Consider the following 26,273-nt stretch of genomic DNA (forward strand, 5'->3'; position numbering starts at 1 on the left):
TGGATGTCATCAATGCGTAATGTGAACATCAATAATAATCAACATAATCAATAATATTAAACCTTTGTCAATAACCACACCTGTTTATTAAGAAGAATTATAAAATGTATTTCCCTAGATTAACAATGCTAATGTCATGAAAATAACTCTCAAACACAAATGGTAAGTGTATGAGATAAATAACGGTTGATTAGAACGTCTTATATATCTCAATTTATTTGACAACCAAACAAATAATCTCCAAGAGAATTACACTTATTGATTATACCAAAACTGGTGATATTGGCAAAGTATACATTAGTTCAACACTCAAAAGATGTAAAAGTAAGTCATGAGCATTTGAAGTTAATTCCCTCACTAACAACAATTTAGCATCAACATGTTGGGCTTCATGTGAAAAGAATTTGGTAACATGAATTTAGAAAAACTCTTTAACTCGGGTTAATAAAAAAACATTGATATGCAGCAATCGGATCATAAGTTGCAGCTGGTACCTGGAAAGCAAAAGAGACATATATAACATTACAATCACATACTTTACCCCAAAATTGATAGCAACAAGCAGTCTACTTCAGCTAGGGGACACCATCAGTTATGTCTTCAGAAGAAGTAGGCCTGACAACAGCTAAACCCACACTGCTACGGAAACACTGGAATCTTGACTCTAGTCATCTGAACTCTGGTCATCTGCTTCTCATCTCTCTCTCGTCATCTGAACTTCCTCCGACTCTACCTAGGTTGTTATACTAAATTCTAAAAAGCTTTTGATTGGCCAGTCTATGGGGTGGTTACGCTTCAGCAAATAAACAACTAAATTGATAACCTAAAATACGACAATACTACATTAACTAGAACATTTTCTTCAACAGTTTCTTTTCCTCTTCCGTCTCATCTGTAGCTCTATTGTTCCATCCCCATCCAAACACGTCTATTCAGTAAGAAAAGTTTACAGTATCGACTTTACTTCCATCCTCGACGAAAAATCACATATTAGTAACATTCTCAAACAATAGAACATTCAACGTATGCAATGCTCGGTTAAAACATGACCTTGTAAGACATAATGCAGCAACCCACTAGACGTAGCTGTGGACACATCTACTAAAGCTCCGAGTGCACTTTTATGTAAGCATTGAATCATGGTAAATAACCACAACATTTAATTAGAGTTTTGCTCGGTTAGGAACAGAAAATGAACTGAGGCAACCATTTTCAAAAGTCACCCGTTTTACATGATAATTCATCATTCATTTAGTTACACCAAAATCATTAATAAACATATTAGAAAATTCACACTCTCACACACTCCTCAACCCTAAATTCAACCTTACCATTACTGAGCCCAAATCCTAAAATTATCTTCATCCCCTTTATCGCTACTCAATCCTGAAATCATCCTCACCTCACTTTACCTTTATCCACCTCTGATTCATAAAGTCATCCTCACCTCCCTTTACCTCTACACACCCTTGAACACTCAAGTCACTCTCATACCATCTACATTTAATCACACCAGAACTCTAAAGTCACCCTTACATCTCTTTATCAATACCCACTCCTAAACCATACAATTGCTTTGTTTTAAATAAAATAGAAAGTAAAGGCTGCTTGGGAAATGTTATTTCCTCAGAGGCAGGCTAAATCCCTGCCCTTCCATAAACACTCACCTGCATTCACCCTAGCACCACTAAATTTTTGGGGGGCACTGTTGGTTGTTTTATGCCCTTCAGTATGTTTGGCGGGCACTTTTGCCTCTTTGGCAGTTTGCTCCCTCAACCTCACACCGTACACTTTAGGTCTCGCCTGAGACTGCACATTTATTTACAGGAGGCTTAAAGCCCATTAGTTACCATTGGTTGGCTTTATCATTACTTACTTTTCTTTGCTTCGTTTTCGTCAGCAAGAGCCAGCTTCACTTCCTCTTTCAGTGTTTGACCCAAGTGCTGCTTCCCTTGTCCAGTGTCCTTCCATTGCTTGCTTCTATCAGAGGTATTTATTTTCTTTTACTTTACTTTGCCTTGCACCAACCTTGGATTCTTGTTTGCCCTGCTACCTCACCCTCCTCCTGCATTGTTGTCTGTTCCACCACAGTCTGTTCACCCAGCTCCTCTCTTGCCCCATTTACCCCAACTACCTCCCCTTTGATTGCTTGCCCCTTCCTGTCCTGCCAGAACAAAAAGCACCCAAAAGGTGAATCAATGGGAAGATACTAGATAGATGCAGAGGCTTTGTGCTCCCTGCTCAGCATGGTCTTATTTGCATTGTCTTAATGCTGGGCCAACATGGTGAGCTTCACCTCTGAAGTACGATAATCAAATTACATCTTTTTTCCCGAATGTAGAGAATAATCCCATACTAAGAAAAGAGATCACTGCTCATCCCAGTCAGCACTAGCTGTATCACAGTGCTTTTTTCATAACTTTCAGCCATGCTGCAAAATAGTTAAAGTAAATTGACAAAGCCAGTAGTTCTCCCATAGATGAGATCTATCAGAATTTCCAATGCTTGTTGTAAATGTTGTAGAGAGAGAGATCCCGGAGAGAGGGCTTTAAATTGTCTGGCTTGCTATGCTTGCTAGGTAAAGTTAGGAGGTGTATTGATGTCCTCGCTTTTCCAAAGGATGCAAGCTGCAGCTCTGGAAAGTAGGACTTGAGGCAGCAGAACACAGACAGGTGTTCACACAGGTGAAAAATGATTGAACTTTAGGTTCTCCTATTAAATGAAACCTCAAAATAATACTGAAGCAAAAAGACTCAGCATTGAAAGAGTAGCTATCATTATGTCCTCGTTGACAAGCATCATACACTACAACTTTTTAAATTCAGACATAATAACAGTGCAAGGAGAAAGGGCCTAGAATGGCTCCTAACCTTTTCACTTCTGTGGAACCCCACTTTATCATTATTGGAACTGCGAACCCCCACTGAATCCTTATTGGAATCCTGGGACCCCCCCAATGAGTCAATACTGAAAGCTGGGGATCTAATCTGTTAATATTATTTAATTTTCTAAGCAGTCGCAGACCTCGTGAGGAGGCTTTATAGACCCCCAGGGGTCCCTGGACCACAGGTTCGAAACCACCTAGACTACCGTCTTGTGGAATTCCAACACAGCAATTTTTGGAGGGTGGAATTACCCATACCAGACAGACTTTCCATATGGAATTCCTGCAATTGCTAGTTAACCCTCGAATGAGGAATAACGGTGCAGGCCTGGAGTTAGTAGGCCTAATTCAACATAGTATGACCTATATCAGGAGATTATGAGCCAGCCTAATTTTCAAGTGGAAAAAATTGGGTCTGGTATTCTGGCACCTGGAAAATCCGGGTGCTGGAATATTGAACCCCTTAAAGTTGTCTGGAGCAGAAACCTGCATGGGGATCCCACTTGGCACAACTTATAAACAGGCCCCCAAATAGAAGCTCATAAGAAAGAGCAGGTATGTTGACTTACTGTCCCCCAATTCACACTATTTTTTTCCTGTGCATAGTTGTCTCATACGCTAAGCCGTAGGTATGAATAACTAATGAATTTGCAAACTAGCTTACTTACAGACCAGAGTCATAAAACTTTAATTCAGCATGGTAGTATGTTGTTACTCATGAGAATTTCACTCCTAAGTTCCTCACTATGCATCAACTAACACTTAACCACAATTATGACTTTTACATTTTTACTGCATTTGGTCGATAGTGGGTGTGAATAAAAAACGCATCGCCTGTTAAATTTCGGGAGGTAAAGCCTACCGGAACTTAAAGACCGAAAAGTGCCCGAAAAATGATTGCAGAGACAATGCAGAAAAACCAGCGTCTTGTGCCACATTTCAGGAGAATAACTCGACATGGGCGATAATTAGCGCATCCAATAATTTACAAATGCGTTGATACTATAATACCTGCATCAAAAAAGCGGGCCAACTCATAATAAGGGTCAGTGAAATGAAAGGTAAAGTTACTCACAGAAAAAACGTTTGTGAATCAAGCATAGAAGGTCTTCAGTAAATCACACAAAGTCAGGAGTAAGATACAGCTCCCTACTGGAGCATTGTTTAGCTGTGTCCTACGTGGTCTTTACAGAATATGACATATTAACACACATTGTTCAGGGAATGTAATATCAACTCCTTTCTCCTTTTCAGTGGGAAGCCAGCTTCACCTTTGGGATGCTGAGCATCGTTGGATCCTCGCTACACTTCGCTGTTGCCATTGCATCAATCCTCATTGGCCCCTATTGCTACTATTCATTTGCTGGAATAGCCGGGACCAACTACCTTGGATATGCTATTACATTTCCCTTCCCATATAGCAAATACATGTCAGTGTGCATCGATCCTCTGCACTATGAGCCTTACCACTTAATATTACAAATCATAGATGTCTGCTCAAGTGTGACCATCCTGGGTGCATCATTGGCCTTGGTGATCAAGCTTACTGCAAGGCTAATTTATTCAGGAAGTTTAAATGTAAGTATTGTAAATACTTTTACTGGTTGTGTTTTAAAAAGGGGACTGCAAATCACTAAACGCCTAGATCAGTGAATGGTAGCACCTATAAAACCACCTGAAAGAATGTTAATGGGATTTCCTCTATAAGTATAATTTAAAAAGGGCCCTTCTTCACCGGAGAAATTACCACTGCCATACTGGCTCATGCTGCCATAGGAGGAAATTGCCTTTCTACTGCTTTGGAGAGTTATAGCTTCTAAACATAGGCCTAAGTCATTATCAAGTATAGTATAAGTTTTATTATAAAGTTTTTTTTGTTGCCATTTTAGGTCTGGTGTTAGCCAAGATGTTTGATTTTACAATGAATATATATATTTATATATATATATGTATATATATATACTCATAATAGGAGATTTCCACCAGCCCAACTGTTCCACTGGTCTGTTGTTGTGTCATTCATGTTTTCCTTCTGCCTACCAAAGCACACAGCATAGGCTATTCAGTCAGCTGACTTCAACCATTGTCTCTCCTGTCTGGGTGATGGAATCTTGCTCTTGCACATGTGCACATCTGCCTAAAAATTATCCTCTTCGGTGCCAGGGCTAATAGGGCACCCTACTAGCCCTTGCACACCAGGTTTAGATGGCCTATGCACAAGAAGTTTAGATGCCAGAATGATTGCTTTTACATTGTTAATGCCTATTGCATATGTTTGCAACAAAAGAAATAAATTGAACAAATGCCAGCTTGCCAAGGCCTGACTATTGGCTTTGTAATTATCTTTTAAATTCAAAATGTAATTATGTTTGTGGAATCTGCCATTAAAGCAACATTGACAGCTATACACTGTTATTGTGGTTGCAGATGCCACGGTCACCAGGAGAGACCATTGTTGCATTGGTCTTGCTATGTCCCCCTCTACCTCAGTCCTTCCTCTTGATTAGACAGTCCTGCTCTTGAAGCATTCTGCTTTACCAAGGTTTTGGATTTTATTTTTTGCTCCTTTCTCTCGCTTTCCTTCCTCTCCTCTGTGCTTTTTTCAGTGTACGCCTGCTCTATAGTCCCTTTCCTGTCTTAGGGCCTGATTTAGATATTGGCGGACGGGATACTCCATCACAACAGTGACAGATATCCCATCCACCAAAATATATGTCCCATAGGACATAATTCGATTTGGATTTCTGTGGAGGGGATACCCGACATGTAGACGACGGCCAGAGTTGTACTCAGACACTGCGGCACTGAAATCAGAGCTGCTATGCTTATTACAACCCAGCTTTCTGCCATAGAAAGACTGGTGGAAAGCCACTGCATGGGGCCACGAGGGGCCTCTGCATTGCCATGCCGTGCCCCCCCGCCCCCCGCCCAGCCCAGCCCAGCACCATCGCTTTGCAGACAGTGCACATTCCGATGGTGCTGGTGTACTATGGTATTGGCCACGGCTCCTGGGCTGCCATGTGGGATCCTTGTGGTACAATGTTCCCACCGGTCAGACCAGCGGGAAGATTGTAATATGGTTGGGGGGTCGCCACCACCATGACGGTGGTGTCTTCCACATGAGTTTGGCCGTCTGCTTGTCCTACCGCCAAACTCAGAATAAGGCCCTAAGTACGGCTTACTCCTCAAAATTCTGCTGTAAGTTACACCTAAGCCAAGAAAAATGACTCCTATTTGCAAAAAGAACTAGGTAACTTGGTCTTGTTGTTTTAGTATGTATTTTTTCCTCCTGTGGGGATTTTAGAAGTTTTGTTTTGTGAAAATGTTTCTCAATATGTTCAAACACAGGTACCATATAAAGTGAGTCAATGTGGAATCTTCGGTAGGGAGCGCTTCCATACAAAGTTTTGTTGCCATTTTTCCCCACTATAATCACATCATATAAATTAACTAAGTTGAAAGTTTTGTGTAATTTTTTTATACTTTACTTTTTTCAAATGCAATGTACAAGTTGTACATCTTTTGTGTTCAATCTATTCATGACAACACCTAAAATTTGTGATTTGAAAAAAAATAATAACTAGAGATAATATTATCATGAATTACGTACCTTTCAAAAAGATAGAACAATTGACATTATGATAAACCGCGCTCTGCTTGGAGCGTGGAGTTCAGCCAAAAACACAGCTAGCCCTGCCAGCGGAGCAGAGCTCATCATGTGTGCACTGCAGCCCAGTTATGAGGCATCCAGCGCAACCGCAGTCTGCGCTTGCGCTCTGTAGCCCATAACTGAGCTTCAGTGCGCACTCACCCGACGTGGTGTGGAGCTGCTTGCTGGCAGACCAGCCCAACAGCTCCGGATCCAGGGCCAGAAGGCAGAGAGCCCGCCAGGCCACTGGCAATGAGGACCCCCTGGGAACAAGGACCCACGTAAGTCCTCCATTTTGTTTTTCAATGTGCACACTGGTGCACACAAAAACCTGATATGGCAGCTTTCTGCTGACTATGGCCTAGGCCTGATTTTAGACCTGGGCAGGGCCATAGTCAGTGAAAGCTGTCATTTCTGGCCTCTTGTGTACCGGCTTGCTCCGTGTGCACTTACTGCACACAGGGCAGGCCGGTACACAAGAGGCCTGAAATGACAACTTTTGCTGCCTATGGCCCTGTCCTGAATGCAACCAATCTCAGGAGCGCTAAGCAGAGTCAGGCCAAACCAGGCCCGACCCTGCTTAGCGCTGCCGAGATCAGGCGCATTCATGTCCCCTCTGCAGCTCACGGAACTCCACTTCTGTGGAATTCCACGGAGTTATTAACCAACACTGTGCAATTCCGTGGAGTGAAACTCCATCAGCTCCGCCCACCCCCTAGTATTGTATTGTTGGAAAATATACCTTACAAATTCCATTTACATGTAAATATACAGGATTATCTTCACATTTAAACACAGGAAATTATGTCAGCTTGGCATGTTGGAAGTGGTCATCACTCTTTCACTGAAAGGTTGGAGCAAGAAAATATAATAAATGGAAACTGCATCAGTGTGTGTCAATGTGTGTTTGTGTACATTTTAGTGCATGAGGTGGTATGTTTGCTTGCATTTTGACAATTTTAGTGCAGTGTTGAACAGCCTCATTATTCACCTGCTGCTAGGGATTAGAGAAGCACCAACTCCCACCAAGGCTGTAATATCACCACTTATACAGCCATTTACACTCAGATCAGAGGTATGGGTGTCAAATGTCAACACAATTATATGCCTGTATGAACAGAAGTTGCTGCAGGACAACCTAAAAATGTAGTTTTCCTGCAATAAAATCGTATTTTTAGCAACAAATAATTGACTAGTGCCTCCACTCCTGTTCATTGGTCATCTCTGCATGTTACCCTATCTTCCAACTGCTCTCAATGCTCGTCTCAGACCAGTACATCTTCAGCTTTGTCACCATGCCAATACTTTACCCTCTACATTGGTCAGTATGACGGCTTCACAAGGACACTCAGACAATGAAAGGGCACAGAAATAGTGTGCCACAATGTTTGTGCTCAGGATGCATTCCTATATTTCTCTCCTCCTCAAGTCTTCACCACATGGGCACTCCAGGATGAAGGGTGCACGATCAAGGCTTTGATTTAGCCAACTACAGAGGGCCACTGACTGAGGTTGAAGTCAGTATTAATACTTTTGGAATACCAGTATTACTGTGAACAAAGACTTTACTGATCGGGCACTCGTTAGCCTTGGCCTGTTTCTTTTTGCATAAAACAAGGATTGTAGTTCTTGGGCATAGGGTGTTATAGATGCAGGGGGGCAGGGGAATCTCCACTACCCTGTTTCTTCTCCAGCACTTGTCTTTGTGAAAGAAATCAATGGGTGTAGCACAAGGGTGAAAATTATCTATGGGAAGTGGAAGCGCAGGAAAGGTTGTGTAGTACTCTCATAGCCCAGCGAGACAGGGGTAAATTTGTGCCTTTCACACGGATCAACCATTAGTATCTGTGATTTAAACAATGATTCTAAGCACATTAGGGAGCCACATTGTGGAGCAAAAATGCGAGCCTGATAACGAGGCTGGTGGTGGTCAGGACCGCCGTTGCTGTGACAGTCTGACCACCACATTACGACCCTGGCGGTCAAACCACCAGGGTACCACCATCACTGTCAGAATCGGTGATCCTGATGGGCTGACAGTGGCGGAGGTGGTAATCAGCCAGGGCAGCGCTGCATTCAGCGCAGCCCTGCTGATAACGACCTGGTTCTCCGCCAGCCTTTTCATGGCAGTGTCACCGCCATGAAAAGTCTGGTGAAGAACAGTGGCAAGAGGCCACAGGGGCAGGCCTTGCACTGCCTATGCACTTAGCATGGGTAGTGCAGGGGTCCCCCTGCACAGTACCCTCACAATGCTGACTGTCTCCTGTGCAGACAGTCAGCATTGCGAGGGTGGTGGTGCCCCCTGCAGTGGCAGCATTGCAACTGCCTCTAGTATGAGCCTGCAACAATGCTGCTGCCACTTTCCCACTGGGCTGACAGGCAGAAATCTTGGTTTCTGCCGATCAGCCCCAGGGGAAAGTCATAATGGGCGTGGAGGGGAGGAGTCCTTGCCATGAACAGGCTAGCAGAAAGGCAGATTTGGGGGCCGCAGGGGGGCCCTGAACTGCCCATGACCATGTCATGGACTGTGCAGGGCCCCCCTGCCAGCACATTCGGAATGCGCACTGTTGCTATGGTAGTACGACCGCATTGGCCTCAGCTCCCTGACGGAGCAAAGGGCAATGCTGCAGCACTATTTCCAACAGGCTGGTCAGCCCGGTAGAAACATCGTAATATGACAGTGGTGAGGCCGTGGTGGGGCTGCCGGATTGACCGCCGCCTCACCACTGCCACATTGGAGTTCGGGAGGTCAGATCGCTGAACTTATAATCACTCCGACCGTACTTTAGTATAAAAAAGTGAATAGCATGATGGCATTGTATTATGTAAATAGATGAACCGTGGCTTTGTTTTTGATGTGTATTGTTTAATATAAATCTTATCTTAATGTGGATTGAACAATCCATGCTGAAATTCCTATTGACTTCAAATTGCATTTCACAATACATATGTCAGGTCTACTGCCTTTTTCATAACTTTTCATAGCAGTCAGGGCTATTATCTTTATTATTCGCTTGTCACTATAACCAACCCAGATCTACTGTGTTGGACATGAGATTTCCCACAAGGCAACCATCAGGTATACCTCAATGCAAATATGTACAAAATTACAGTTGTCAAAATAATATAAAGTCTCCTCTAAGAGAGCTAAATAAGAATTATCCTAGTTCACATCTTCAATCGCCACAGTTAGCTCCGGTGAGTTTCCCGTGACGATACTCGAGCATACTGTGAGGTTCCATGTAACATGTACCTGCTTAACAGGCTTAAGCACTGTGTAATAACAATCTATCTTTCAATGCCTATTATCTTTAACACATGCTTTTTATGAATTAAGGCAGACTTACTAACTTTGTCAAAATGTTTCATAATAAACAGAGAAAACCTATAGAATGTGGCTTAATGAATGGAGAAGGCCTATAAACTCTAGTATTGGATTGACACCATAAACAACACAGGCCTTTTGAAAGGGACATAACCTGGCACCCATAATGCACACCAATAAACATAACAAATATGTTAAAAAAATACAGTTTACAAAACAATACACACCCCCTCTCAGTAGCACCTGTCTAGAATCATCACAGTGAAAAACCGTAGGGTTGTCACAGTGGGCAGTCCATTCCAAAACCCTTGCCTTCTATGGTAATCTGTGAGATCACTTGTAAACAAATACCTATCTACAGCCATTAACACAATGCAACAACAACAAACTGTAAAAAAGCTTATTGATTTTAACAAATGTTGTGCACAATAAAAAAGCTAGCTCTAATGCCTTTGTCATACCTTTACATAATATGCAGACCAGACCTATGGCACATCCATAACTTTTCCATGTGCAGTATTCATACCTGTAGCTTCTCACCATAACCAACTCAGTCCTACTGTTTTGAGTGTAAGCTTTCCCAAAAGTCAACATCAGTCACACAGTTGTAAAATTACAAAGTTATATAAAATAACAGTTGCCTTAAGCAAATAACTATCTCTTCTAAGAGTGCCCAACAGAGATTCTCATACAGAAAAACTTCTATATCCATGGTCTGTCCCACACCAAGGTCCGTGCCTACTATAGTATTCTGTGAGATTTTATGTAACAAAATTCTTCTGTGTAGGCTTCCATAAAGAGTAATGATAATCTGCCCTAAATGTATTGACGTAAACTTACTTTTCCCAATAAAATCATCATGCCAATTGTCTTTATGGTATCGTTTAGTAAATAAAAAAGGTCAGGCTGTAACCATGATCATTGGCACGCCACCATACACAACCCAGTCCTGCTGTAATGAGTATGAGCTTTGCCACAAGTCAAAAAGTGCCAAAGCAAGCACTTTTTGCAGTTGAATCACAAAGCTCAACACAATAAAATCTTGTACTCGGTGACACCGACATGAGGGTGCAGTTTAAGAGCATCTCTTAGTAGTACTCTGAAAGCTTTTTTGCTAGATCTCAAAGTGTCTGGTAACAGCTGCATTGTTAAGCCAGATTTACAAATGACTACCAAGAGTGCATTCACTAACTGCAAATTGGCTCATACTAGCGCCTTCACTGAAACACCAAGGGCCACATTTAGATTTGGGAAGAACTGAAAATCGTCCAATCTCTAGCTGAAACTCTCAATGAAGAGCATAACCCACCAGGTGAAGTTCGTCCACCGTATCACCCAGATGGTGTAGGAAATTCAAATGATGGATTCTACTTTGTGTTTAAAATTTCCTCCTGTATGTGGATAATTTTTAATTCCCTCCAGAATCCGAATGAGGTTCCACTTAGGGTATGCATGGATTGTCTTGAGAAAGAGGCAAACTTCTTCTACACAAGTCTTGCAGTTTATAACTTCAACACCCTCAGGGGTGGTCTCTGGTGGGGTCTTGGACTCTCTCGGTCCTCTCTCAAGAGCACTCTTCGAAGTTACACTGGCTATGCATGCACAGGCAGGAGCGGCTCCTCCTTTAGAGTGAAGGAGCGTGGCCCTGTGCAGGAGTGACAGCTGCAAAACCTTTCAAAGAAAATGATAATAAACTTTGTTTATTATTGTTTTCTTTTAAAGGGGCGGGGCCACGGAGGTGATGAGCAGTGTATGTTTGGCTGGCCGCCTTGGGCCGGCCAAACACACATGCGGAGTCGGCTCTCTCCAGCCCAGCAACACAGCTGCCGGGCTGGAGAGAGCCTGCACAGACTTAACCCCCAGCCCTTCTAATTCCCACCATTAATTACCGGCCCTCATCCTTTAATTAAAAAGAATCTCACACTATGGGTCTGAGTGCATTTTATAATTCTGACTATTTTTGTGTGTCTTTTAGGGACCGAAGCACGTCTGGTGAAAAAAATGAAAACACCTGGACCACAACATTTCAAAACATATTTTAAATACCATGACGGATTCTGAGATTGATATGATGATATGTGGCCTGGTTCAATCACATGGCTCAAGTGTACTATTGAGGAGACACATGCTACTTATTTTAGGATTTCTTTTGCTATGGTTAGTAAAAACTGGTCTAATTTTTGGAATGGTCAAAGATAATAAAACAAAAATGTCAGTGAAATTCATCATTATGTATAAATGTATCTCCTGAATGTTCCTCATGGATCATCTGAGCACCAGGTTGGACTTTTGCTATTAGTAGACTTTTAAAATACAATATCTTTATAAACTTTGCATTCAATATGAATGATGATGAAATGTAAAGTGATTTTATTTGTAATTGCGTGTTCTGAATATCAGAAGCCATAGTGGTACCATAATCTTTAATGAAATTGCTGAAACGTGTCTCCCATCAAAAGTAAATAGGACTGCATCATGCAAGTGTAAAACAATATAAGGTGTGCAGTGCATAACATTCAGCGTTGATTTACACTTAATAAGCATGTGTAAAAGGTTTTGATGATTCAGTCAAATGTATGATCTACGCTTGAATACATGTTATGAATATGTGTAACTTAACTAACTGTATGCTTGTCAAGGGCATAGTTTAGTCAGTGGATTGGGATTAGGTGTGAACCTCAAATTTGCCAACTAAGAAAGCGGTTGAATGCATGCAGGATGGAGGGGTGAGATAACTTAGGTTAGGAGTGGACTGTTTCCTTGAGGAACAGGGTTAGTACTAATTTGCAGGGTTGAGTGGCAAAGAGGGCAAAAAATGATAGGCTTGACTGCAGCCCGGGTGATTGCCCCTAGTTAGACTATTTGCAAGCATTCCTCCTAGCAACGTTTGGGTGTTTGATTGACAGTATTACACCTCGAAACTGAGACTGGTGCAGTTTGCTAAGCCTACAACTGTCGATGTTTGTGAATTCCACAAAGTAGTCAATTTGCACCCATCCAAGGAGTACTTCTAGGGATGCAGATTTACTATTTTTATTTGTGGTAAACCAATCACTATAGGTATTTAAGTTTCTTCTCCAAACAATGAACAAGTTAAAAGCTAAAATGAGAAGGATATGAAAAACTGACACAGACATAACAACTGACTAAGGGCCCCAAACTCAACTACCAAGACAAGAATGCATTGGAGGGGGGGGACACGTCAAACGTCCCTTCCTTAAGCTATAGCCCTGCCTGTCCCCTCTAGGCTTAATAGTTCTGTTCGGAAACTCATTACTGTGGTCATGTACAATACAACAGCCCGGAGTTCAAGACCTGGCATTACTTATTTTAAATGCATTTTCACTGCATGCACCTTTCTTCGTTTCTACAAGAAACCTTGATGGTAGAGTTGTCAAATGAATCAGTGCATGTAGCGAGGTCTCCAGGTTTCCTTTCTGCCCCTTTCACAAATCATTTTATCAAGTGACTGTTGGCCTCATGCATTAGACCCACTTTACAAATAGTGGGTGTGCCAGAAAATGAAAGTCATAGCTTTTAAACATGAACTTAGAAACATCAATGGCTCTGCCCCCCATAAAGAAAATGTCATTAATGAACTAAGAGGCACCTCATCAGTCGTGTAAACCTTAAAAGTAGCCTAGATTTTTATGGATAATAAATCAAACATGAAAGGTGCATGTACAGCTCACATTCTTTGCACAAGTATTTAAAGTGTTCTAATATGTTCTGATAATAGAATTTATAGAGCATATAGCTGCCCCAACAACAGTGCTTCCCAGTGCTAAACGCAAATCAAATGGTACAGGAACAATATATACACCAAGTAAAAGATCTGAGAAGGGAAGCTAGTCTGAAAAGAACCAAGTCGTGAGCGATTTCGTAAAGTGCAGATGGTTCTGAATTTTTCTGAGGGAGAGAGGCAGCTTGTTCCATAGGACAGGGGCCAAGTCTCGGCAGAAGCATCCTCCTGTTCTTACCCTCTTAATGCAAGGAACAACAACCAAGTTAAGATAGGCCGACTGAAGAGATCCAGATTTTAGGTACGGTGACATAAGGTCAGTGAGGATGGGGCCCCCGGGGATTGAAGAATCTAACAAGCTATACCCAGGAGAATAAGGTCCACACGCTTGTCGACAGGAAGCCAGAGGAGATTCTGGAGGAGCCTGGTTATGGAGCCAACTTTTGAGAGAGGATGAAGGGCTGCTTCACAGTGGCATTTTGGCCAAACTGAAGTCTTTTTGTGTCTTCATTGAAGGCTCCTAGTATAGGGCATTTCAGTAGGGTAGTCAGGACAGGATAAGGGGTTGAATAATGGTCTGCCTAGTTTGGGATCAAAAAAGTCAAAGATTGGTTTTTAAGGCTTCATAAAAGACCAAAGCAGGTACTAGTCTGTGATTTGGATTGGGCCTCAAAGGCAAGAGTGTTGTTCATTCATATTCCTAGGTTCTTAATGACCATTTTGGGCTTGGGGGTGGGCCCAGGGTGAGCGGCCACCAGTGGTCTCCCCAAGTGTGAGTTTGTTTGCCTAACAGTAGTATCTCAGTTTTTATGGCATTAAGGGCCTGATTTAGAGTTTGGTGGACGGGTTACTTCATCACAAACATGACGCATATCCCATCCACCGTATTAAGATCTCTAAGTCAGGTCCTAAGTCTTATACAGTTGTTATTCATCCACTTAGCAACAGCAAGCATTCCTTTATGAAAGTTGGCCATGTCTTGTGTTACGTTGTCTGAAAGTGAAAGAATGAGATCTGATAAAGAAAAAGAAGGCTCTGTGAAATAAAACATACGCCTAGGATCAGACAATTTGGACAAGCAGAGAAGCCCATATTTATTCCAGGTTATCTGGTTTCACCTTTTGAAATTTAGTCACTAGAAGTACATCTCTGTCTCTTTCTCTCCCCTGTTTTACATCACAGCTCACTGTTTTGTCTTTTGTTATTGGTGCACAACAGAAAAAACAACAAAGGTATAGCAGATACAACTCAGGTCCCCCATACCCAATGACCAAGCCAAGAATGCATTTATTTGGGGGGTGTCACATCCCAAACGCCCCCTATGAAGCTACACGCCTGATGCCTGTAGCTTTGTGAATATTTTCTAATGTGTTATCCTTGGGGGTGCATATTCTATGCATTACATACATTTCTCAGGTGGGCGTTAAATTAAGTCTAAGGGCCTTATCAGAATTCAGTCCACAGGATATTCAGTCAAAACATGCTAGATACTGTGTCTGCAGTATTACAAGTGCCAGAGGTTAAAATTCACTTGCAATACAGCAGAAGAGACATCTGTAATGTTTGTGATGGAGTGTCTCATCTGGCAAAGCATATAAGGGCTTTAGAATTTAATACTGATTTAGTTAAATATGTTTCCCCTGAATAAACACAATTTTAGCTGATTTTTCTTTAAACTTCATGGGACACTGGGGCACATAGGTACTCTGACACATTATCTGCATTACTTAAGCCTGATCAGCTCAGGTAGGAAATAGATATTCAGATGATTGTGGAAAGTGCACTACAGGAAGTTTGTGAGAAGTCACTGTGGGGATGTCCAGCCATTTGAAATATGGACCATATTTACAAGAAACTGGTGCAGCGTGGTGCTGCGCCAAAATCAGCAGTGCCGCACCAGCTTCGAAACACAGAGCTGCGCCCTATTCACAAGAATACGGCGCAGCCCTGAGTTTGCCCCTGCACAGGTGCTAAATTAAGCTGCCTGCACCAACACAGGCATCCTTGCACCACAGTGCAAGCGTGTCTGCGTTTAGGGGACTAACTGTGTATGTGCAGGAAGGTACCCTCCCTGCACATAAACGATCTACAATGGCGATTTGGCACGTCTATGTGTGTTGCAGAATGCAGCGCACATCGAAGTACCAAAGCGTCATTTTCGAACGATTGTTTACGTGCAGGATGAGACACCTTCCTACGCATAAACAATCATCCATGGCATTTTGCTTCTTCTATGTGCTGCAGAATGCAGCACACATAGAAAAGCAAAAAACGAGGAGGAATAAAAACATTCTTCCTCGTTTTGACATGCTAACGCCACCCCTGGGGCGGAGTTAGTTTTTGGGGCTGCGTCAGATTTATGATTTCTCATAAATCTGGGGCAGCGTCAAAGGCAATGGGTGTTGCGGTGGATGGCCCACTGCGACATCCATTGCATGCCTTTCTGACGCAGATAACTGCGTCAGAGGGGCCTATATTTACAAGGAGGTGTAACGCCACAAAAAGTGGCATTACATCTCCTTGTAAATATCTAGCAGTGGGTAGCGCCACTGGAGCATTGCAAAAAGTGACGCTGCATTGGTGATAGGGCTTTGTAAATCTGGCCCTATGTTTCCATAATCGTTCCTCCAACCCTCTGGTCCAGTCTAGCTTTTCAAAAGGCAGTTGCAGATTGAAGCCACATGACTTGTTTATATCACTTTCAAGCTACTTCTAACTATGCACTTGCATTTTAGTACATTTCACCCTTTGTGAATTGTACATAAAGTGTGCATGCACAGAAGATTGCTTTTGCCAGGTGTAATCCGACTTGCTCCTGAAGAAAGCTTTATAAAACAGTCCCTTGCTTTATGTTCCTTTGCAAACGTGGCACCTAGAACTAGGGGTGTGCGAAATTCACATCATTTTTCTTTGCCTAATTTCTTGAAATTAAGGAAAAATTATGTGAAATGCAAATCTGGGACCCATCACTATATTTTAGGATGAAATGCCTCCTCACCTCCATTTTGTAAGTGAAGCCGCAAAAACCGCTGCAGTCGTTCACATTGTTCCCATGCAACTGAAATAGGATTTTTACCTGAAGGGGCTTTAAACTATACAATGTGGCATAATAGTGTAATTACATGTAACAAGCGTAAAGTGCAAATACCAAAAAACAATCAAGATTACGCCGGCATAGGGAAAATTTTACTGAGCCAACATAGAACATCGCAAACATTCTCAGCATGTAATATTACATTAATTTCATTTTTCAACATGTTCCATATTCTCTTCTCATAGTTGTGCATAAATTCTGAGCACATGTGGAAAATGCCACTCCTTAGACTAATTTTTAGAAGAAGAAGACGGTGAAGAATACAGTATCTGGCAAACTTGAGTTGAGCAGTAGTATCACACTTACCACCGCCATGTTTATTATCCTGGGTAATGAGTACAAGATCTTCTGCACCATTTCAATCTGGACTTATGGATGCTTTTCAACCCCTGTCAGCGTCCACTTTGTCTTTGAGACTGCCGCAGTTGAGGACACCATTGGAGATCCTAATTGTCTGAAGATAGATCCACCCACCATATACACTATATATTGGTATTTCTCTATTTTATTGAGAGATGCAATTTTGGGGTTGTCTACTTAAAAAATCCACTCAAGAACAAAAGCATTAAACGTATACCAAAGATAATACTTTGTTTTGATAATAATGAATTGTGTACAGTGCATTTTTATGTGCTATTATTATTACACAATGCAATTGACCTTGGTAGGACAAAGGGCTGGGTGAACATGCCTAGATCAGAATCTCAGGTCACAGGCAGATATGATCAGGGAGAGTTTACCCCTCAGCATTATTAAAGCATATTTGTGTGTTGCCGGTTCCAAGACATACAATTTATGGCCGTAGACAAAATAAATACATAACATGATGGACATAAACCATTGCCTGTCTAGGTGACTACACAGAAGCCTCCCTAGGTGAATCTGCAAAATATAAAGTGCTGTGGCTTGAAAAATGGACCCCCATGCTATTTCCTATGAAATCACCTCCCATGACATCATTGAATATGGTGCATTGCATATGCTAGGTACTTCTCCCACTTGCATTGTTAATGACTTGTATCTTGAATACAAAACGGAATGAGTTTTATCCTTATCGACAAAAGGACGAAAATGTCTCTGACATATGGTAGCCTTCAGCAGGTCAATCTATTTGCTGCTGGGAAATCAGGGAGGAGGAAAGATGCAGGCGTACCGTTGCCAAAAAAAGTGTGTGTGCAGGCCTGATAAATGATGGATGTTGTACGACTTTATATCAGTTTCTTAGAATACATGTAAGCTCATGACACTGATTTCAGAGAGGCAGCATTAGATCGCATCAGAATGTTTAATCTGAAATGTGGGACAGGAAGCTGCCGTCTGAGGGCTCGCTCTGTTCCTGTCTTTCAAACTGTAATCACAGATGTCGGTTCTGCACGGCAGCACTGCTAAATCCGAAAGCAGCTCAGAATAGCCTTGGTAATGAGTGATGTCTGAAGTGGAAATACCAAAGTACTGTTTTTCCCCAGCCAATATCCCAAGAGTGTCTTCCTTTACCATAATTATGTCTGGAAGGCATAGAATTATGCCGTGGAAAGTTATAATACAAAATGGCGGCCCTCCTCCAGCTGCAATTACGGTAGCAGGTCTGAGCTCTGTAGTAGCGGTCATCGTATATCCGAGCAGGAGGAAAGAACGGCTTGGCAAATCTTATCAGACTGCTGCAAATTGATGCTTCTGTTGCACAGAGATGGTACCCGGGTAGCAAGTGCGCGAGTAAATAAAAAGTTTGAACGATTCAAGCATTTACATTTTTTTTAGCCATTTCCTGAAATCTGGAGTTTTTTTAAAACTTTAATTGAAAACACAAATGCATATGGGTTCCTTAAAGTTGTGTAAAGCTGTTTTTTCAGGATTAAACCCCTCTGTTTCATTTTTGTATCAATACAGAATAATGCAATTATTAACTGGAACGCGAGGGCTCCTTTCGGACCTATTGCTTTATTTGAGCTCTTTATGCCTTTATTATGTCTTAAATGTAAAGCATGCTATTACAAAGGAAGATATTATTTGCATTAGGGCACAAGTCCAAAGGAAAATAGTGTGGAGCCTAATTATGATCTGTAATTCACAATGACGTCACTAGAAATAACTCCTATAAATTTGTGTTATGCCGCTTAAAACATAAAGGGCTCAGTTTACAAAACTAACAAATTACATAAACACAAAGGAATATAAAAAGGTATGCTTTATTTTTTTACAGCACATATATTTTTCCACATATCAATATCACTGAAAGGGTTAACAGAGTCAAGCTTTTCCATTCAGATAAGAGATTAAAACACAATTTAGTGCTCGGTCATTTTCACGAATAAAATGGAATTCTGCCAGTCGGCCGGACGTGTACAAACTGCCAAGTTGCACACATACACTGTTAGGAAGTGTTAGATGCAGGGATGGGGCTCCAAGTGACACCTCTCAAATTCGGGCTAAGGGGAACGGAGAGGGGACTCTGTCCACTGGCTTCCGCCCTGGACTTCTATCATGTGCGTCAAACATTCTAGTCACATTGACAGGCATTTCTGGCTCGATTGAGTAAAAGAGGCCTCAGTGTCAGTGACACGTCCTGTGCGGAACAAAAACAAGTATATTGGTCATTTGCTTGCAGAGATCACATCGAGAGAGTTTGAAGAAGGAAACTCTTAGTTGTAATTATTAAGCCAAGTATGAGGCCATGTTTGAAGTTGATTCTCTCACCTGCATGGCCAGGAGGACACCCCCTGACAAATCCACCAACTGATAAAATGCGAACTTAGGGCTACATGCAAAACACCCGAATCCCATTCAAACGCATAAAACGCAGAAATGTCCTGCTCTGAATCAAGCTCCCAGCACGTTTATAAAAGTCCTCACATATAAATATGACTCAATATGCAATTACATGCCAGTGTGCCTCACACACGGCACAGTGGTGTGGCAAAAACATGTAGAACACGGTAGGGCAACAACAACATAGATCAGAAAACCCACAGAAGCAAACACTCAATCGCGGAACACTTTTCCATAATAAAAAGGCCGCTGAGCTTGCGCTCATGCCAAAGCACACCACAAACCAATGCGCCCAACACACGCCCACTTCAACTGACCCCTTTCAACAGAAACTAAAGCAGGCATGTCAAGGGCAATAAAGCCTGCAACCACAGACTAAGAGCAGCACAACGTTGACCCAGACTATGACCCCTGGAAAAGAGACTGTAACAGATGGAAATAGAACCTTGCTTGCCACACATCCCCTTGTTGGGCTCAGAAGTGTTAAACTCCCATAGATGACATGAACACCCATAAATGTGCTCAGAAAAAGTGGGAAAAAGGCAAAGAAAACTAAGGCGGGTCCATCACATACAAGGGTGCCAAACAGGGGAGCCGTACAGTGACCTGCGAAGATACAAAGACAATTATTAAACTAAACACTGTTCCCAGCCATCTCAGGTTCTCTGGAAAAAAAAGAATGACTTAAACCTACCATCCACGTTAGTTACGACTTGAACCTTATAGATGCAGGTGGAAAGCCATCATAGGTAGACAGAGAAGGGCATCACTCACACATGAAATGGCACATGACTAGTACACAAAGCAATTCACTGGAATGAAGAACAGACTACAAGCGGAAGCCATCAGGGAAGTAGCGGTCAAGCCGAATACACAGTGAAGGATGTGCGGGGAGTCCTTTCCTCATTGCCTTTTTACGTGCTGGCATCTCTTCCAATATCCTTTCTCCATGAAAATGGTTCACAATTCTAACTTGAAGAGGTCTACCTCTATTTGTGACTTTGAGAAAGACTGCCATCTTGGGTTGATTCCTTTTACACACAGAGCATGCAGCCTGTTCACAGTTTAATGTTCTTGGCTTTGCCCCACAAGAGAGGCTCCAGCCTAAACTGGTAGGCCATGCCTCATCTGAATGGAAGCCTAGATTGGTTTCAGCTCCTTGTGTCTCACCAGTAAAGTGCATCTTAAGTCCTACGGCCCAGTGAGCTCAGGACTTGCGTCTGCCTAAAACTCTCATTCTGACTTAAACCCATTTGACGGCACAATATACTATGGACTGAATGCTTGAATTCTTCTCAGCGACTGGTGATGCATGACATGGGGTGCATGACAGTCTACTGTTTTTACATCATCTGTGCCATTACAGGTGTGGTGGGGGGGTCCAACCATAAGCAAGTCTGACTTGTTAGGCCCTATCCATTCTATGGGAACATTTTAAACCCCAATCCGGTTTCGGTTTTACGGAGCCTCACAGGGAGGTGTAGTTTGAATCATATGGTACAGAGAACTCAGGACAAATGTTTGGGCATACCCCTCCTACTCACTGAGGTTCATGCAGCACAAAATGTGATGAGTGGAATGCTTGAGTTGAAGTCATCCATGGTAACTACTAGTGGTTGATATTGATCCAAGATTTCCACCCCCCTCTCTCTTTTTTTTTTTTTCACTTAAAGCTCCCTGTGGCACAGGAATCTAGCTGTGCCTCACAGATGACGCCCAGCAGTGACAACCCTCTCTGAGAACGCTTGTGTTCCTCTTCAGAGGCCAAGTGGCCACTACATTTATTCTTGAGTGCTCCTTTTGTCGCAGGGCCAAATCGGATTTGCATCCGATTTGTTCCACTCTGTAGTGGCAATAGAGAGGAATAGAAACAGGTACTAGGGCAGCTCCCCTTAAATTGTTTGCTCAGCCTCTGAATGCTTGGCTGCATCATGAAGACAAGGAGATTTCGGTATATGTACATTCACATATTATCTCTTTATAAATGCATCCTCCGCTGGTTTCATTGGGATTGGAGAGTAGACCTGATTATTAATACATTGAGGGGAGGGTTGTTGTAACTGGGCAGTGAAGGAAATGAACAATAATGAAGTCATCATTGCTCATAGAACTAATACCCTGTACACAAAGAATTACCTGAATCTACTGGAGGGTATAAAGTAAATTGTGGGAAGCTAGATCAGATTGCCCTGTATTCCATCTACAAATAGTTATTGTAAAGAGTCAAGTTGATCTTGAGTTGAGTCAAGGTTCAGCTTTGAAGTACTGATAGAGATTAAAGGGTGTAGTTGCTGCCCACTACCCATATTGACACTTCCTAATCTCGCTAAGTCAACTAGTAAAACCGGGGAGGCTTTAAACTATAGACTGTACCATTTACACAACTAGACTTACATAAAGTGACAGCATATTTAATACCATTGAACACTCTGAAGAGGGTGTGTGAGTCTGGACATGTTGCAGGTACAGTAGGTGTAATACACAGTGATCTCATATCATAGCCTGTTAGTGATATGAGACACAATGAGACATATTCATCTGATTTGCCCATTTCTAATGTGCCTCTAATGGAGATCACATTTGATTAAATGTTGGAGGAAATGTTTTACTTGTACGAATAGGAAACTTTGAAGAATTACTTCATCTGGGCAAATCGTTACCCAGGAGAACTGAGAGATGGGGGACTATGAGGACATCTTCAACGCTTCAGCTATAAGGGCCTCATTATATGTCTGCAAGATGTCTTTTCGCGGTTGCAGGATTTTTGCACTTAACATGGGACTGTCACCGGGACCGGAGCTTAGGTCGCACTTTTGTAACTAAATTATTGATAGGGCAAGTGAGCTTTTGCCACTAAACACTGCAGTCTATGTTTTACGTTTGCCTAAAATGGAAAAAATCTGAGTATCGTGATCTATACAGCATATTCTGCATAATTAATTGTTTGCTGATTTAATGAATGAATGGCTTTGTTAATTGCCCACATGACTTTGAGCTTGAGTTTGTAATAAACCTTTTAATTTAATTTTTTTATTGGAATTTTCCTTCTCTGGTCACATTGGTCATGAAGTGTAATTTAAATGGATTGAATTGGAATTGTGCTAATGATTCTACCACACAAAACAGTTAAGACCTGACAGAGAAAACCAAAAATACGCCATTCAAGGTCAAAAAGCAATTAACATTATACACTTCACAAATTAGACATCCAAGCCCAAAAGCTGATATTTGCAATCCGGCAAACAGACAGATGACAAAGTAATTTTACAATACACGGAAAGATTCAAAATACACAACAATAACCCATTGACCAATAACATACCCACAAACTCACTCTTCCAAAGACATTCCTGGGCATTATACCTGGGTCAATCCATTATAGGCATAGGTGCACCAGCAGTGCTTTAATGGGCAGTTACTCTCTGATACTCAGTACCTGCACTTCTTTTTAATCTGAAAGGGAGAGTAGCAGCACTTCTCAGAAGCAAACAGATACTCTAAATAGTGAGTACCTGTACTTTGTAGAAAAAATCCACCGAACAGACATCTCTCTCTCTCTCTCTCTCTCTCTACCTCTCTCTCTCTCTCACTCTCTTTCTCTCCTGGCATCTTTTGGCGTGTTTCCCCTGCCTTTTTGCCTTCTGACCGCCTGCTTTTATAGTATGCTGGACTCTGGTTTTGCTGGTTTATTGTCTCTGTGTACTTTACCACTGCTGATCAGTACTAAAGTGCAAGTTCTTCCTATGTAAATTGTATTGGTGATTGGTTTTTCCATAATTGGCATAGTTGATTTACTAATAAGTCCCTAGTAAAGTGCACTATGTGTGCCCAGAGCCTGTAAATCAAATGCTACTTGCGGGCATGCAGCACTGATTGTGCCACCCACATGCGCTGCCCTGTAATCATGTCTCAGACCTGCCACTGCAGTGTCTGTGTGTGCAGTCTCGTGCTCCAAATTTGACATGGCAAGTGTACCCACTTGCAGGGTCCAAACCTTCCCTTTCACTACATGTAAGGTAGCCCCCTGGGCAGGCTGCAGTGTATGTTAAAGGTAGGACATGTACTGATGTTTCTTAAATGTCATGACAGTGAAATACAGCCCAATTCGGTTTTCACTGTTGCAAGGCCTATCTCTCTCATAGGTTAACATGGGGATTGCCTTTAAATATCTTTTAAGTGCAGTTTCCCATTGGGAGCAGAGATATCGTTGGTGTTTGGGGTCTCTGAACACACCTTTTGATAATGTTGGTTTTTAGTCTGTCAGTTTTAAAATGTCACTTTTGGAAAGTGGACATTTTCTTGCTTAGTTCTGTGCTTCTGTCCGCTTGTGTATTCCACATCTGGGTCAGACTGACAGTTGGGCTGTTGTGAATTCCCTCTAGACAGTGACACAAAGGGAGCTGGGGTGGAGCCTGCCTATTCTGATGAGTCTGGAGACACAGCATGTCGCACCGCCCACTTCTCACCGCAGCCCTGGTCTCACCGACGGTGCAGGATGCCGTCACCAAGCCGCTCCCTGCACCGTGACCTGTGGGCATCGCACGTCCCACCATCCCACTTCGCACCGCAGCCCTGACACCATCCACGCCAGCGCTCCTGCCTTCGTCATCAGCCCGGAGTTCGATCTGCAACATGTGTGACTTCAAAAGCCAGATAACCCCTGCACTGACCTCCGGAACCGACGCCTGCGACGCCAGTGAAGCAGCACTCTGGATCTCATCGCAAGGATCATGACGCCCTACATTCCCAAAGTACTGTTTGTGGGTCTTTCTGACACTGTAGCTGGCCCGCGATGCCGCAGCCGGACTGAAGTGTTATATTTGATGTTCACGATGCCATGATAGCCCCAGACAGAGCTGGCTACTTCAAGGAATGTTATTTTTAAGTTAATTCTTGCAAAATTCATATCTTTATTACTGAATGTTGGATTTTTCTTGTTTTGGTCTTGTTTTACATAGAAAAACATTGGCTATGTTTATAAAACTGGTGTGGTGTCCTTTTGTAGTGTTTTCACTGTATTACTGTGTGTTATGTGCAAAATGCTTTACACATTGCTTCTGAGATAAGCCTGACTGCTCATGCCAAGCTACCAAGAGGGTGAGCAGGGGTTATCTGAGCTGGGTATCTCCCTTATCATGACTAGAGCGAGGGTCCCTACTTGGACAGGGTGTAAACTGACTGACAACTAGAGACCCCATTTCTAACACTCGCACACACACACACACACACACACACACACACACACATACACACAGAAACCAATAACATCAGCCTGGTGCCCTTCCAGCACCAACACATTGACACAAATTGAGAATTTGCACCAGAAGACCCCCTGGCCACTCTTCAGCCAAGCTGGTATGTGCAATAAGTCCACCAAACACACACATCCAGCTCCAAGTCACTACTTAATTCTGGTCAAGCACATAAGACCAAGATAATGGTCAATGTGCAACACACATACACACATTCAACAAGTAGAGAGAAAATACAGGTAACATATGCAACCTCACTTATTGCTTAAACATGCCAAAACACTAAGGTAGATCTGGAAAGATACCAAATTGCAACAAGATACACTTATGCCAAAGAGGATAGAGTGAAGTAATAAGGGGCACTCAGGTGACAATCCTGCCAAAATCAACCATGCCTTATTAATGCACATCCCAATCACGCCCACATCACCAGTGCTACGAACCACACCACAATATATACTAGAACTAACAATTAGCTACATGCTTGGATCAGTGGTATACCGACTGTGGGGTGATACCCCCAGTTGGGAATGTGAAAGGCTATCAAAGAGGGAGGGAGCCTCTGGACAAAGGAGCAGCAAGTGTACACCAGCCAACCTGTAATGGGCTTTCACAGTAACATCTTTAATTGGTCATTTCCTGGCCAGGAAGTTAGTGTTAAAAAGTGGCCTTCAAACAACTTTTTCTCTCCCATATGAGAGATGCTCATACTATGGAACCCTTGTAATGGCAAGTCATCCAATAACATGCTGCCAATTACTTGTTTGAATTTGGGAGACTCATTTACAAGAATCAGACACATCGCCATCGATGTGTCACGATTTTTGCACTTCCCACACATCCCCTAACTTCACCATGGATGTGCTGTATTTACAACACAGAACTCCATGGCGCACATTTTCACAGATGGGTCAGAAAATCTGATGCATCTGTTGGTGCTAAACTCACGCATTGCTGTAGTAGTTTTGTCAAACTAATGCAACTCCTGCAATGCGAGGATACTCCCATAGGAAAAAAAACCTGCATCAATTTTATGCTTGCCCTGAGCTGGCAGTAAAATTTGATGCAGTGAAATTGCAGAGTGACTCAGTGAAATGTAAATCACACTGCATCAGTTCTGCATAGCTTTTCCTGTGGGAATGTCTACCCTGCATACATTATACCTGGTGCACGTATAAAGTGACACAGGGTTTTACAAACTGACACATTGGGCCCAATGAGTCAGTTTGCAAATGTGGAGCAGCGTAGTGCACTGCTAACGCCACCTCTGCATAAAAAAAAATGATGCAGCTATGGTACAAAGAGCTTGCAAATAAGGCCCTGGGTCTCCAGATGGCTGAGGTTTGCACCATGTCCAAGTAGGAACCACAATCCTAGTCAGGGTAAGTCAGACAGACAACCTAAATTAACTAAATTAACTTGTGCTCACCCTCTAGTAGCTTGGCACCAAAAGGTCATGCTTAACTGAAGAGGTAATGTGTAAAGTACTTAAGTAACACTTAAATTATGGCAACACAGTGAAAACACCACCACACCATTGGCACAATTAATTTATTTGTAT

At 42.4% G+C, this 26,273-nt stretch overlaps 1 protein-coding gene and 1 long non-coding RNA gene across 3 annotated transcripts in view; one reads left to right on the forward strand and one right to left on the reverse strand.

Moving 5' to 3' along the window:
- Positions 1 to 12,371, forward strand: part of TMEM212 (transmembrane protein 212) — a 61,270-nt gene extending 48,899 nt beyond the window's left edge. For both annotated transcript variants that reach the window (XM_069213038.1, XM_069213039.1), the window contains 2 exons: positions 4,139 to 4,462; positions 11,834 to 12,371. In XM_069213038.1, the coding sequence (XP_069069139.1) occupies positions 4,139 to 4,462; positions 11,834 to 11,854 (345 nt within the window). In that variant the 3' untranslated portion in view covers positions 11,855 to 12,371. The remainder of the gene's footprint in view (positions 1 to 4,138; positions 4,463 to 11,833) is intronic.
- LOC138265382 (uncharacterized) overlaps positions 283 to 26,273 on the reverse strand; it is a 157,516-nt gene continuing 131,525 nt past the window's right edge. The window contains exon 3 of the long non-coding RNA XR_011199354.1: positions 283 to 494. This is a non-coding gene — a long non-coding RNA (uncharacterized lncRNA). The remainder of the gene's footprint in view (positions 495 to 26,273) is intronic.

Source organism: Pleurodeles waltl, chromosome 11, assembly GCF_031143425.1.
Source record: "Pleurodeles waltl isolate 20211129_DDA chromosome 11, aPleWal1.hap1.20221129, whole genome shotgun sequence".
NCBI lineage: Eukaryota > Metazoa > Chordata > Amphibia > Caudata > Salamandridae > Pleurodeles > Pleurodeles waltl.